Below are 14,603 nucleotides of genomic sequence, written 5' to 3'. Positions count from 1 at the left end.
GCCATGTTTGTTCAGTTCAACAACCAATCAGATGCAAGAAAATTCTCGGAAAACTTTAACATCCGGTCTTCGAAGAAAGCGAGCTGTGGAAGAGCCATATGTTTTTTAGCAAATTCTTTGGCGAGTTTTGGTCTGTGCCCCAAAAGCATGCTTGAATTCCATGGACTAATTCATGTGCTAGTTTTGCTGCCAGCTACATGTACAATATATCATGTCTCAGGTAAGCGCTGGAACTTTCTAATTTGAAAAGAACAACTGATGACTTCCTTGGCGCCTTAGCTATGCGTCGAGGTCGACTCGCCTGTTAATGCCGAAGATGATCCGATTTCATATATTGAATTTCTGCCAAAAGGTCAGCAGATTGACGAGTATTGCGTGCGTTCCTCGTCATCACCTTACAATATTGCAAAAGATGGCGGAAATAAGCCCCCTGCTCAACTTAAGCTTACATTTTCGGTTTCGTACGTTTCATTATTGAGTACATCTAACAGCGAATAAGCTGGAGCTTGTTTGTTTGCGGTTCTAAAGGGTATCTAAGCTCTTGAAGGAGCAAAACAAGAGTGCATTGACTCCCGAGGCCCGTTTGGCTGCTTTGCAGATCATTCCATGCCAGACAATCGAAGCAAGGACTGGCGTAGCGGGAGCGGCGGGGGGTGGGGGGAGGGATGGGGGAAGGGGGGGAGGCGAGTTGGGATAGATGCGCTTATGAGTTTCGACGAACCTCCCCCCAGTTTCACCGCAAGTATATTTTTAGCACAACTTGCTGTTATTTCTTGCTGTATTTAAATGTATATTTATTATTCAGTTGTTTTGCAGATCATTCCATGCTAGGTAATGAGGTTTCAAAGACTGCAAATTACATTTATGATCATTTCCAACAATTGAAGTTGGCTCTAAATCCTCTCTACAGAATTTTTTGAACTTTGCGTCTTATCAATACTTTTCACAATTCAATAATTGATAAATGAGGGTCACCAAGCTCGTTTTTAAGTTATAAGAACTTAAAGCTAACATGAATAGCATGGTGCTTTAAGCATGTCAGTACTGTTGCTATGGTAACCCATTGTGCCATGAAATTGACACCAAAATGTTCACCAATGATTGGGCAGTTTTGTGATACCATGATTGTGGTATCAACCAATATGGAGTGGTTATAATAACCCATCAAAATCCACGTCTTAGAAATTGCTGGAAACACCTTAAAAGTGTATATCTTGTAGGTTATTCCTGGCTGGTGTATTTGATGTCATGATTTATTTCATTTTCAGGAGATGGCAAAATTCCCACTCCCAAGAAACCTAAACTGGCTGTTTTTGGTTGGCCTAATATCACATCTGCGACTGCATCCATGGAAAGCATACCTATAAAAGGAACCATCCAGTATGACTTGTTTTACAACTTGACATGTCCATTCATGTGTTTCAATGCAAATTGTTCCATGGCTGTAGTAGATCTAAGCCCAGTTGATGGTTGCCATATAATGGAAAATCAGTTATCAAGTTCATCCAAGGTTTTAAGCTGTACTATTTGTAACAGCACTAAGGAGTGTGCTCATATGAGGATTTCAAAGGACCATGATTTGTGTTTGTGCCTAAGGGTAAACACATCTTTTGGCTTTGCGCATATCTGTATGGAGCGCAGTGTCAAATATGAAATCTGTGAGTACTGTAGTTGTAAAGATTCTAGAGGTTACTTCTTACTCAAATCTTAAACAACTACAGGGTAGCATGGTGCGAGTTGATAAGTGATTCAGACTCCACTTGGTAGATTCAAACTGATTTAATGACAGATCAAGTCCATAGGTCTAGTTCACAATAGGTAGCGACTGAAGAAATAGCGAAAACCAGTAGATTACAAGTAGTGGTAGCAGATACAAATAGGAGTAGTAGTCGTACAAGTAGGTTCAAACTGATTGAAAGACCATAGTTAAGAATACATCCTACTTAGATCAGGCATAAAAATAAATCTAACAGAATAGAACAATCATAATAAACTAACAAGATCATAGTGTGAAACAAATAGACGTGACAATTGATACTTGAAACTAATAAAACTGAGATGATAACAACTCTTATTGTAACAAATGAAGACATCAATGGCTGTCTTGCAAAATAGCTAAATATAGTGTGAAAGAAGAGAAAGAGTCGCAATTTGGTAATCATATGACAATTAGACTGATAAAGTATTTGACAATAAGCCTCAGCAATAATAGACCTGGTGAAAGCGATTTCAACAAAACTTAGATATTAAACAAAATGAAATCTTTTCGTGACAAAGAAAAGACTAACAATTCACGACTTAGCAAATGACTACTGACAACAATAAGAACTTACATACTTTGGTTGATGACTCGCACGAAAAGGTGGCAGAGAGACAGCGAAATACACTTGAAATAGCAGTAACTTGGATCCTCTGATCGTAGCACGGTAGCGGTGTAACTTCACTAACAATCTCTGACTAAAAGGAGTTGCACGTCGTCTTTTATAGCCAGTGCTATGTGAAAAAACTAGGGCATTGCGAAAAACGTTGCGCCCACAATAAAGACAACTTCCTAGCCCGCAAAAATTCCAGAACTCTTACATACGTGTGAAAATCACGATTTTATGGAAGCTTTGATTTAGAAATCACGTACTTGGCTTGAATAATAACTGATAATAAATCAGTAGGAAGTTTCAATGGAAATTGACAAGTGATCGGCATTTCAAAACTAACAAGTACTGAAGTTACCTGTAATTTAATTTGTTTAATTGATGTACCAGTAATTAAAATTAATGAACATGCAAAGATCGAGGTACATGTTCATATTTTCATGTACCTGCAATCCAAATGCAAAGACTGGACATTTAATACTCAATTAATAAATGGTTACTTCCAGTCATATTTGTATTACATTAACAAAACAAATTCACCACAGGGACTTAATGGTATTTCTTTCCGGGCTCAGAGTGCCTTATTAGATTTTATAATGTAGTACAGTAGGCATTAATTATTTGGTCTTTTCCACAGTATTTCCGCCACCAAAGAATATACAGCTTGTAGCAACAGCAAAGAAACAACTTACTGTTCAGTGGGAACACCCAGACGGAATAAAACCAAAGGGATCCGAGATGAAATATAAACTAATTTTGCGGGATCAGTTTGGGAAATGTTCAAATAATATCTTTGAGGTAATTAGACTAATGAGCATGTTCCAGGCTGCAATTTAGAAGTATTTATTGGTTATAAATAATACTTGAAAGCTAAGACTGGCATATTTGTGAACGTGTACAATCTGTATACATGTATAAATTATGAGAGTTTTGAATTTTTATTTAATAAATTATTTTGTCTTTCAGATTAAGTCTGGAAATAGGATGTTCAACTTTATCAATTTAAATCCATGGGGGAAGTATTCTGTGACTATCTGTGGCGGGCTTCAGTTGTTACGTATTTCAGTAAATAGAGCAGCATGCACTTGTGGTGATGACCATCACATTCCAGGAGGGCCAGTTTTTACCCGTACATTGCCTGAAGGTACAGTACTTACTATTCCAATAGCTATTAATCAATAATCTGTGATTAGAAAGTAAGTTCAACAGATCTAGGGGAAGGATTGGGGTCTTTCCTTTTTATTGAAAAAGATTGTAGCCTGTCATGTTTTTGGGACTGACAATCTACATACAATCTATTTAATATTTGTTTATTATTTATTTACAGCTTTGTTAAGTGGTAGGTAGTCCAAATTAGACAAAAGGACACAATTCCCCTACAAGGCCTTTAGTATTGAACCCCTCCCAAGCTAAAACTTAAAACCCAACCTGAAATTAGAATGAAGAGGAAAAAAATAAAGAGAAAATTAACATGAACACACTTGTCTGGGATTAATATGGCAGCTGCACATTAAGCCAGAGCAGGCAATTTTGTATGTTTGAATATTGTCTGCATCAAAGACGTGATACATGAATAAAAAAGTCAAGTCCATTGAAAATTAAAACTCACTGGTCTGGTTTGATGCATGAATAAGGTTAATATGGAAAAATAAATAAAAACTTTGACTTTGATACATGAATAGGGTTTGACAATCACCATGTTTGTGTGTTTTCTCAGAGCCAAGTGAGCATCCCTTGCTAGAGCCATGTCAGGCATTTTGTGATGACTCAAACTTCACCGTCATCCTGAAATGGAAGGTGTCATTGTACTACATGTATATAAATAGTAAATAATTATGTAAGGATCTACATCATTTGTCTTTAAGTTCGATGTAGTGACAAAGAACTACATTACAAAGGGATGAATAAATTTGCTACATGTACTTGTACCTTTAAAGATTCTAAGACATTAAGAGGACTGTTTTTGATCTTTCATTGAAAACTGTCAGCTCCCTAGCTATAGCTTGGTGCAAGACATTACTGTATGGTGACACTGAGCATTGGTACATTGCTATTGACTTAGTCTAGAATGAATGCTAGGATCATGGCAAGGACATGTTGAATGGGGGAAAATAATTAGGCTATGTTCACAATTGTGTGCAAAAGTATGATTCTTGCTGGGCTCTAATGTTTGAACTTGGCGTAAATTATGGGTACTTGGATTACCCAGTGTCTGAACACAACTACATGCATTACATGTACACCATTTTGTGCCGCTGCCCTGGTACCAGTACTGGTACTCAATTGTTAAGTCAAGTTTTAGTTGCTTAATTAATATTCACTAGATTTTACTAGTTTAGATTTGATTTTGCCCTTAGGCTCAAGTTTTAAAATGTTTTCATGCATGTCACCAATATACAAGTGGTGCATTTCAACCCCTATTAAACGGCCATCCTTGGGGAAATAGATGGTGGCCTCTTAATAAAGGAGGGGGGGGGGGGGGGGGGGGCTGGCTTTTTAATAAATGTAAAAACTAAATAAAAAGCCCTCATCAGAACTTTGATTACTGGCTGCCTAATAACTTGCTGCTTTATAGGGGTTCCCCACAATTGTAATATTAAAAAATTTATATAGTGTAACTTTCCATGATATGATCAGAGTGTGCTTTAAATGTTTTAAAACTACAGTCCAACTCCTATTAAGTGGCCACCTATTAAATGGCCACTCTTATTAGGTGGCCAGTTATAATCAAAGTCCTGATGGGGGCTTTTCTATTGTTTTTACCTCTGTTAAGTGGCCAACCCCTTTTTAGCAGCCACTATCCATTTTCCCGAGGGTGGGGTTGTAATCATAAAAGTCATAAATTTACAATGGTTTTTAAAAATAACAAAATGTGTTAAAGTAAATATTAAAAAATTCAATGAAAATTCAATAAAAAAGTTAACCTGGTATCAATAAAAGCTAACCTAAAGTCATCTCCTTGAAAGTAATGTTCTGTTTCCCTTTTTATTCTTACAGGCAAGTAAGAACTTAATAATGAATGGCATTCCAAAAACCTCTGTAATCAGGATATTCAATCACTCATCTCCTGTTCCTACCACTATCTTTGCTGTTCCACTGGAGCCTAATTACAATGGCTCATTAGAGACACTCACTATCAGAAACCTCACCATCCACTCTAGGCACATTGCTAAAGTGCAGTTTTGTTCAAATGGTGGATGTGGTCCAGAGATTGCACAAACATTAGGCTGTGATGTTTGTGAATCTTTGAGAGTTCCAGGTATGGTCAGTGGCAGGTATGCTCAGTGGTTTCAATTTGGAGTAAACCAAAGGTGGTGGAACTACATAAAAATACAGTAGCTAGCAAATTAAAGCTGCACCATCAAACTCCTAGTTTATACACTGTACAATGTACATAAGCGCATGTCATTATCCAATGTTGCATATCCACGTTAGTTAATGTTAGTTAGCTTAGTTTGCATTGCCAGAAAAATGTTTTCTCCTGTGAGTAGTGGTCGGTGTACAGTTCTGTTTCAACTGGCCTGGCTACAGCTGTATGTTATAGCAGGTAAAATTCTTTTTTAACACTTTTTCAGGTACATCATCAGGAACTCCCACGGACTCAAAGAGTGCTAAATGGCCAGCAATTGCTGTTGGTGTCTCAGTCTCTGTTTTGATTGTAGCTGTTTTCTATGCAGTCATCAACAAGAAGAGGAGGTGACATGTTTTAAATTACTAATTTTCATGAACATCTTGTACAAATCCACATGCTGTTAAGACCTGGATAAAACAAAGTTCTAATCCCTTGATCCCTAACAATTTACTTGATTAGCAAATCTTATTGTGAGTGGAAAATACATAATATGTAAAACAACAGTGGAGAAAACTAGATGGAAAGTGTATCCTGATGTAAAATTCAAATTCCATCCTTTGATCTCTTCCTTTAGTGCAGGGATATATGTACAAACAATTGACACAATTACAATGTAGGTGCATTAAAATGGACTAAATCATGTATGAAAGTGAAGAGTGATCATCGCAGTTAATTTTCCAATTTAAGCAATTGGAGAGAAGAAACCTGAAAAAATCAGGGCTTCAACGGGATTCGAACCCGTGACCTCCGTGATACCGGTGTGATGCTCTACCAACTGAGCTATGAAGCCACACTTTGGGAGCGAGGTCAATTTATTGAGTTCATATCTTCCTGTGAGGAGTGAAATGATGTGAAGTTTATATGAAATAATTCATATATGGACTGCGGTTGTAGATGAAAGTGAAGAGTGATCATCGCAGTTAATTTTCCAATTTAAGCAATTGGAAAGAAGACGCCTGAAAAAATCAGGGCTTCAACGGGATTCGAACCCGTGACCTCCACGATACCGGTGCAATGCTCTACCAACTGAGCTATGAAGCCACACTTTGGGAGTGAGGTCAATTAATTGAGTTCATATCTTCAATGTGTGACTTCATAGCTCAGTTGGTAGAGCATCGCACCGGTATCACGGAGGTCACGGGTTCGAATCCCGTTGAAGCCCTGATTTTTTCAGGCTTCTTCTTTTCAATTGCTTAAATTGGAAAATTAACTGCGATGATCACTCTTTACTGTCATCTACAACCGCAGTCCATATATGAATTATTTCATATAAACTTCACATCATTTCGCTCCTCACAGGAAGATATGAACTCAATAAATTGACCTCGCTCCCAAAGTGTGGCTTCATAGCTCAGTTGGTAGAGCATCGCACCGGTATCACGGAGGTCACGGGTTCGAATCCCGTTGAAGCCCTGATTTTTTCAGGCTTCTTCTTTCCAATTGCTTAAATTGGAAAATTAACTGCGATGATCACTCTTTACTGTCATCTACAACCGCAGTCCATATATGAATTATTTCATATAAACTTCACATCATTTCGCTCCTCACAGGAAGATATGAACTCAATAAATTGACCTCGCTCCCAAAGTGTGGCTTCATAGCTCAGTTGGTAGAGCATCGCACCGGTATCACGGAGGTCACGGGTTCGAATCCCGTTGAAGCCCTGATTTTTTCAGGCTTCTTCTTTCCAATTGCTTAAATTGGAAAATTAACTGCGATGATTACTCTTCACTTTCATCTACAACTGCAGTTCATATATGAATTATTTCATATAAACTTCACATTAAATCATGTATGTTCAGTTGAAGGTTTTCACACCCAACATAACCCCCTCCCCCCTCCCCCTCTCAATAAAGACCCTTGAGAGTAGAGGCAGTGAAAGGCTGCTAAATCCAAAAGAACTATGGGTTGTTACCATTGGACTTTAAAGCTCATTTACACAGAGTTGATGCCCTTTTATACATGTGTTTGTTCTCTGTTCAATGAAAAAGTATGAGGTGACTCAGGTGTTGAATGCATGTAAAAGTGGAGGGGGCTCCAATGCCATATTATGTTGTTAATTTTTTTAGTGTTAATTTTGGATCTCACAGTTGTCTCTCACAAGATACTGCATATATAATGAACTTGATGAGCTACTTTTGCATGTTTGATAATGTTATTGAAAACCCTAAGTTACACTGGGGGCTTTAAATATTATTCACTTATCATGGGACCTTATGTTGAATTTTGATTTTTTTTTTCAACAGGTCAAAAAACCGTCAGGCACTCCACAATGTGATAGGAGATTTGGTATGTTTTGTTTATTTTTTTTTCTCAATATATAGTAATGTAAGCAGATTGAGTTTTCTAAATGTGCCCAAAAAACTTTATTATTATTATTTATTCATTCATTTATTTTATAAATAATATGTTATAAATAAGTAAGCCATAAGCATGGTCCATCAAAAAGGTCAAAACCCCATACAAGACAAACCATTAAATTAAAATCTATCAAATACAGTTTTTGCAATAACTGCAGAAATAATCTCACAGGCTAATTGGCTAATTTTCATCGTCAATAAGTGGACAGGCACATGAATTTATAGTTTATGCAATGTTGATGTGACAAGCGAGAGTGGGCAATTTGACAATTTGTTAAATATTGTAAAAAACAAATTGATGTCAGTTTTTCATTTGTCTGTCCTGTTATTGATGATGAATTTCATCATTACATTGTCAAAGTACATGTAGCCTTTGGTCGATCCACAGCTACTTTGACAATGCTATGACAAAATTCATGATCAATAACAGAGCAGACGCATGGAAAACTAAATTCAATTTGTCAAATGAATATGTATCTTAAAATGCTAAGTTCTTGAAATGATAAAAGAGTATCGTCTAAAAAAAAGAAACCAAAACATATTTCAGACCAAAATGGCTCAAATACATGTACCAATTACCCTTTGGTCTCATGCATACCTAGATAGCCCATAAAAGGTAGTTTTTCCTGCCCACCCCTCTGGAAGAATTCTTGACTAGTGATGTTAGAATCTTTTGAAGATAATTAAATAAGTGAGGAGATAATTTGATGTTAGCAACTCACATCCTTCCTCTTTCATGGTAATGGATTAATAAACTAATTCTCTTTGTCTGTCCCTATGTACAGCAACCTGGAATTTATGAAGAGCCTGAGTCTACAGACATGACTTCAGAGGATGCCTCTTATAATTCACTGGAAACCCTGCTGCCTCTAAACAACAACCAATCGGAGCGGTGGGTTTAATTCTGCTGGCATGACTCTCTACCGGTACATATATAACAGGGACTTAACATGTACATGTATAACCATGAGTGCAATGCTGACAACAAATGAATTGATATTTTACTCTAACTCGTGAATCTTGCAACTACAACTATCAATAACTAATAAAAGCTATTTAGGGGAGTGTAGTGATAGCGTAGCTGGTAGTAGATGTAGTTTCCTTCCACCAATGTTGTTCAAGTTCAATTTCACTTGTTTCCCTCCCTTAAGAAAAACCAATGTGTGCACTCTGTTGCAGTTATAGTCTTCTTTGTTTCTAAAAAATGCCAAATTTGACTTATTCTACTATTTTAGCTCAAATTTGCATCAGGAGATTACACATCTTCAATAAGGTAAAAGCAGCTGTTTAAAGAATATTTTTAACACTGCTAATATTTTACAAGATGCTGTTATTTAAATGTTCCTGAGAGCTTTTGTCAGTTAGATATTATTTATCCCGTTTGAGAAATGTAATATTTTATTGCACTTCCTGTATGTTTCTTTGTTATTTTATTGGTATTTATACAATGCATATGCATTTATTTAGAAACTTGTGTACTGTATACATTCATTCAATCTGTAATTACATTATAAATTGTTTCATTAGTTGTTGCCAAAAGGCCATGTATTCTTATCTCCTCTCTTCGCACAAACGTTAGGTAATGCCTGTAAAACAATGCATTAGGTTTTCAGTAGTATGCGTTAAATACATGTACATGTAAATTCGCTGGTTAGCCTAAAATGCATTTGATCAACTACCATTGATATTTAATTACATGTATGCGCAGCTTCAATAGCCATACAATCCATGTACAGCAGTAAAAAGTTTTATGCCACGTATGGTAATGATCTTTATTCCTACGTACTATAGAAATACATTCGAAAAATTTATTCTTACAGTTTTCGCATAGTACTAAATTTCGCGATGTTCGCATTTTGCGAAAAATCGCGAAAACTCTCGAAAAGAAAGTGAGTGCCAAAATTAAACTCCCGAAATTCAATATCAAACCATGTAAGACAGACAATACATGGCGTTAAATTTCCAAGTCACGGGCACATTGGTATTTATTGTTCAATTTAGTTCTGTTCTTGAAAATATACAGTCTTTATGGTCTTGCCTTCAACAAGTTAGCACTCCTTGTACGATTCACTGTTATCTGTTGTTTGTAAATCCGCCAAAACCTCTTAATTACAGTCATCAAATTTTGCATTTGTAGTGAATCAGGTATTTGGGCGATTAAGGCAATTGCAAAACCGCGAAATTAAATCTGCTTGTGAATAGTTTTTTTTTTCCCCTGGCATCGATCGCGACAAGTATAACACTCGTGAATGACATCTCCCAAATTCTCACGAAATTAAGTACACGCGAAAATTAGTAAGAACAAGGTAATTCATCTCCCAGGCCACGTGTTCCTCTTATAATGTTTCTTTTTTTCTGAGCAGACTGGTAGAACATAGTGCTCTTGTTAATAAGTACACGTAGACATAGACAAATAGTCAGAGACATTGACAATGTATTTTTACTTGGTCGTACACTCTGTGCTTCCCATAGCCTTCCTAAGCAGAGTCTACAGGACGCGCCAGCTAATTTGAGTTTTTACCTTTTGCCCTCCTGCTCTTGACAATAGTCGTCACGATATTTATATGAGTATATTTGTATCATGTTCATTTAGATATACATTGTTATTTTATTGCACTGTTACTTGCACTGTTAGACTGTGCTGTAGCGTGTAGAGAATTGTTTAGAGCCTTGCTGGTTAAGGCGTCAAATAAGTAACAGTGTGATTCAGTTAACGTATTCTTTAGAAAATGAAAAAAAGTATATATTGCTGTTAGGTTTACAATTAGTGATAATTTTCAGGGAAACCCATCTGTGTTCAGCAGCTTTCATGAAAGCTTCGATGTGGGAACCATTCCTTGTAGTCACGCGTGTAGAACTCGCGTCACGTCTGGTCAAAATATTTAAATCACGCGTAATGACATCAAGCTTTCGTAAAAGTGATGATGGCTGTAGAGTTTATAGCCGAAACGTCTGAGTATTATATGGGATTGTAACGAGCGTATTCAGTTGCTGGAAACACGATAGAGAAGAAACGCCTTTCTTCGCCTCCTTTTGTATTCCGCATGTGTTGTCGAGCGATTATAACAAGTTCTGGTTTCACTTCTCGTTAACTGTTTTCTTTCTATGTATCATGTATCGAGAGGAAACAGTGAAGTAATCTAAAACTTACTGGAATAACTTTAAAGTAGTCCAAAACTCTACAGCGACATAAGAAATGCACCAACGTAGAGAGGTGAAGCGGTTTTCATTCTATTTCTCTTCCGTAGTTCCAACAGCAACTAAATGCGTTCGTTAAATTTCTCGCTGAACTCATTTTTACTTACAAAGGTAGTTCGCATACCTGTGGTTTTACAGGTTTTTTTACATTGGGAATAAAAAACTTACAGGGTTATATTTTAGTGAGTTATTTAAAAGGGAAATAAATTTATTTAACAAATGGTGTTACGTTGTAGGTTATCAGTTCAAACGACGTGATGGTAACCAGTAATAATAGTTATTCAGCTGTAAGTTAAATTCTGCTTACAGGATAGGAATAGATGGGGACTGAAATCAATACACTGTCATTAGTTGAAACAACTTTACAATAAAGCTAGTCAGAATTTTTATTTTTACAAATAAAATTAGGCCGAGTAGAAATACAGTACATATTTTGGGGACGTTCTGGTTTAAATTGTATGTGGGTTGCATTGGCGGATCCAGACCTTGAGCTGGGGGGGTGGGGAAGGGCAGAGAGACGCCGGTTTTGTTTTGCTTACCCTGGCGGCTTTTCTTCCTCTTGTGACTTCTTCTTTGTTGTATAAAATCGAACTTTCAAAAATACTTTGCTACCTCCATTGAAATTGTGCAGTTAGAACAGATTTGCAAGGCACGGTTTTGTTAAGTTCCCGGTAGAAACGTTAAGTAGTCTCCCGGTAGGAAAAAAACGACAAAGTCAGCATGGGCCTTTATTTGGGTTGTGGAGTGTGGACCATTTCAACACAACGTGAAACGATACGCCGAGAACACTTAACTTCATTATCGCACTTGTAGTGCACTGAGCTCTTAATACGGTGTCGGACGTGCGTGGTTGGTTAATTACTTTTAGGGGTAAATTATTTCATCCTAACTGAGAGTTGTAAGGCCGGCAAGGACCCCCTCCTCTATAAAACTGAATAATTAACCGCTGAAACTAGCACTGAAATATGGGCATTGTACTTTCATAGGCGGAAAAACTTCCTTTTAGCTTTGGTAGGTTATCGTCCATTTGGTTATGGGAAAGGTAAACTTTATGTTTCGTACAGCCTGCGAGCAAGGTCTTGAGGTATCTTTTGGAGTTTACCCCATACTCCAGCAGAGCTTGCTCGCAAAGTATGTTCCGTTAGAGTACAGGTAAACTCGCCGCATAACACTGAAGCAATAACGCAAAACAGATGTATCAAACCGCTCGCTGTTCGAAAGTCAACCGATCCTATGATTGACACACCTGGCTCGAGCCGTGCTTTTCTCGTCCTCCTACAGTTTACCTGTTGCAGACGTTTGCAGGACGTGAAAGCGGCACGGTGAAACTCCCGCGCTAGGTTAGGTTATTTTTGTCACGTCAGTTTATCCTCATACTTCTTTAGGCGTGGCCAAGCGAGTTCAGATATTCTGCTTTCAGGGCGTGGGAGAAAACAATGTGTAAGGCAACGAGAACGCCTCCTTGATCAGCCGTTATGTTAGACGGGTTTTTGTTAATTAATTAACCCGGCGTTTTTAAATTTCTCCAGTTTGAAGAGCCTTTTCGAAAAGCCCCATGTCGTGACGGATTGGTGTGGACAGTAAGCTTAACCGCAGAAGTAAAGCTGCGTTCTCAAATTTCTTGGCTTACTGTGGACGGGACCTCAGGTACTCAGTGAAAACTGTGCAGATTTATCAGGTTTTAAAACCTATCCTTATATCTGGGACAATAAAAATTTCGTCGATCGCGTTCATAAATTGGTGAATTCCGAATGATCAGTAAGCAATAACACGTGTTTTTTTTTTGTTTTTTTTTTCATTTTATTTTATTAAGAAGCGAAAAGCATCCTCATTAATACAAAAAGTCTACAGCTTCTCCCGTTCGTCTATAACTTCAAATGAATTATGAAAAATATGAAAGTATCAAATCCACAATCGTTGCAATTTCACCAACTTGAGCCGTGCATGAAGCAAAGCAGTAGAATCACGACATATTCCCGAACACCAAACAAAATCGAAACTTCCTCTAAGAGCTAAGATACCGATAGTATCCCTCGTTTTAAACAAACACCACTCCACGCGTGATTTGTTCACTTTAAGACGAACTCAAATCAAAAGTATGAAATAATCATCTCTTGCAATTTTTTCGGTCACTTTAACAAATCAACGCGGCAACTGACAAAATGTAATGTATCAGACCCTTAAGACCGATTTACGATTTGATTAACTTGTACAGGAGAAGCAAATATTGGTAATAATCCGCTCTTTTACTCTTTATTTAGCACAGCAAATAAATAAAAAAAAATTGTTCAGATCCAGTTTATTGTCCATCATTTCCGTATCGGTCGTGATTCAGTCCAAAGGAGGTACTGTGGGATCCGAGGCGTGCGTGGCTTTGACTACCATTAAGCTAAAACCGCGATTGACACTGGCTTTGGACGTTCGCCCAGTGGCGGTCACTATCACGTTGTTAGCTCCGAAAGTGGCGGTGGATTTTGCAGAGAAATAGACCAAGAAGAAACCGGAAAGATTCTTGTAAACATGGTCGGCGGAACTCAACACTAAAGCGTTGAACTTTGAGGAATCTTTGACTTTCAGGTCGAATATCTCAGTCGCGGCATGTTGTAGACAAAGAATATCACCAGTTCCTTCCCATGAATCGGTACTGTGAATTCATGTCTGCGTACAGAATCCGAACTAGGGTGTGACTCGGGTGAACAATGTTGCGTGAGCTGCGTTCAAAATCGTAATCTTCTCGGTCTTGTCTCTGAGTTTCAGCTTGAAGGGAACCGTGGGAATTGAGAAAGAAGCCGAGAAATGGGCACCCCTTGAACCAACTGGACTGACGGAGGTTGTGCTAAGAACTTTGCCATCTTTGCTCAGAAAGTCAAGGCTCAGTGACATATCACGGATCTTGTCGCTCGCCTTGACTATCAAGATGGTATGAGCAGACTTTCCTGTGGTGTCAGAGACAACAAGAATATTATTAGGTTTTGTAGCCTGCGTGGGAGGCATTCATAGAGGAGGGACAGAGAGGAAACTAGAAGCGCGATCAGGGGAAGGAAGGGAACGCCTGCAAGCACGCGATTGTTCTTGTCATTTAGCCCCCAAATAAAATATGCAAATCCCAGAAAGCTATGAAATGTCAGGTTGTCAAAATGACGCAATCAGAATCGCGTCGCTTCGTCTCGGATCCCGTCGGGTTCTCCAATTTCTTATTTTTCTCGCCAACTTGCCGCGAGGAAATGGCATAATAAAAAGACATCTTCTAAACACCGATATAAAGGATGGAAAGGCAAGAAGAGGTCGCCGGAAAAATAAAAAAAAAGTGTAATATGATGCCTA

General features: G+C 37.8%; 1 protein-coding gene across 1 annotated transcript; it reads left to right on the top strand.

Annotated features, from left to right (window-relative positions):
- The first annotated feature begins 3 nt into the window (after positions 1 to 3).
- Positions 4 to 11,719, top strand: LOC145479678 (uncharacterized). The gene is made up of 9 exons (XM_081458103.1): positions 4 to 220; positions 1,269 to 1,658; positions 3,007 to 3,167; positions 3,336 to 3,513; positions 4,087 to 4,166; positions 5,367 to 5,628; positions 5,945 to 6,065; positions 7,968 to 8,010; positions 8,867 to 11,719. The coding sequence occupies exons 1-9, from the start codon at positions 4 to 6 to the stop codon at positions 8,981 to 8,983; spliced, it is 1,569 nt and encodes a 522-aa protein (XP_081314229.1). The 3' UTR covers positions 8,984 to 11,719.
- Positions 11,720 to 14,603: the final 2,884 nt, after the last annotated feature.

Source organism: Orbicella franksi, chromosome 2, assembly GCF_964199315.1.
Source record: "Orbicella franksi chromosome 2, jaOrbFran1.1, whole genome shotgun sequence".
NCBI lineage: Eukaryota > Metazoa > Cnidaria > Anthozoa > Scleractinia > Merulinidae > Orbicella > Orbicella franksi.
Note: the sequence above shows the minus strand (reverse complement) of the source record. Positions and strands in the feature narration are given on the sequence as shown.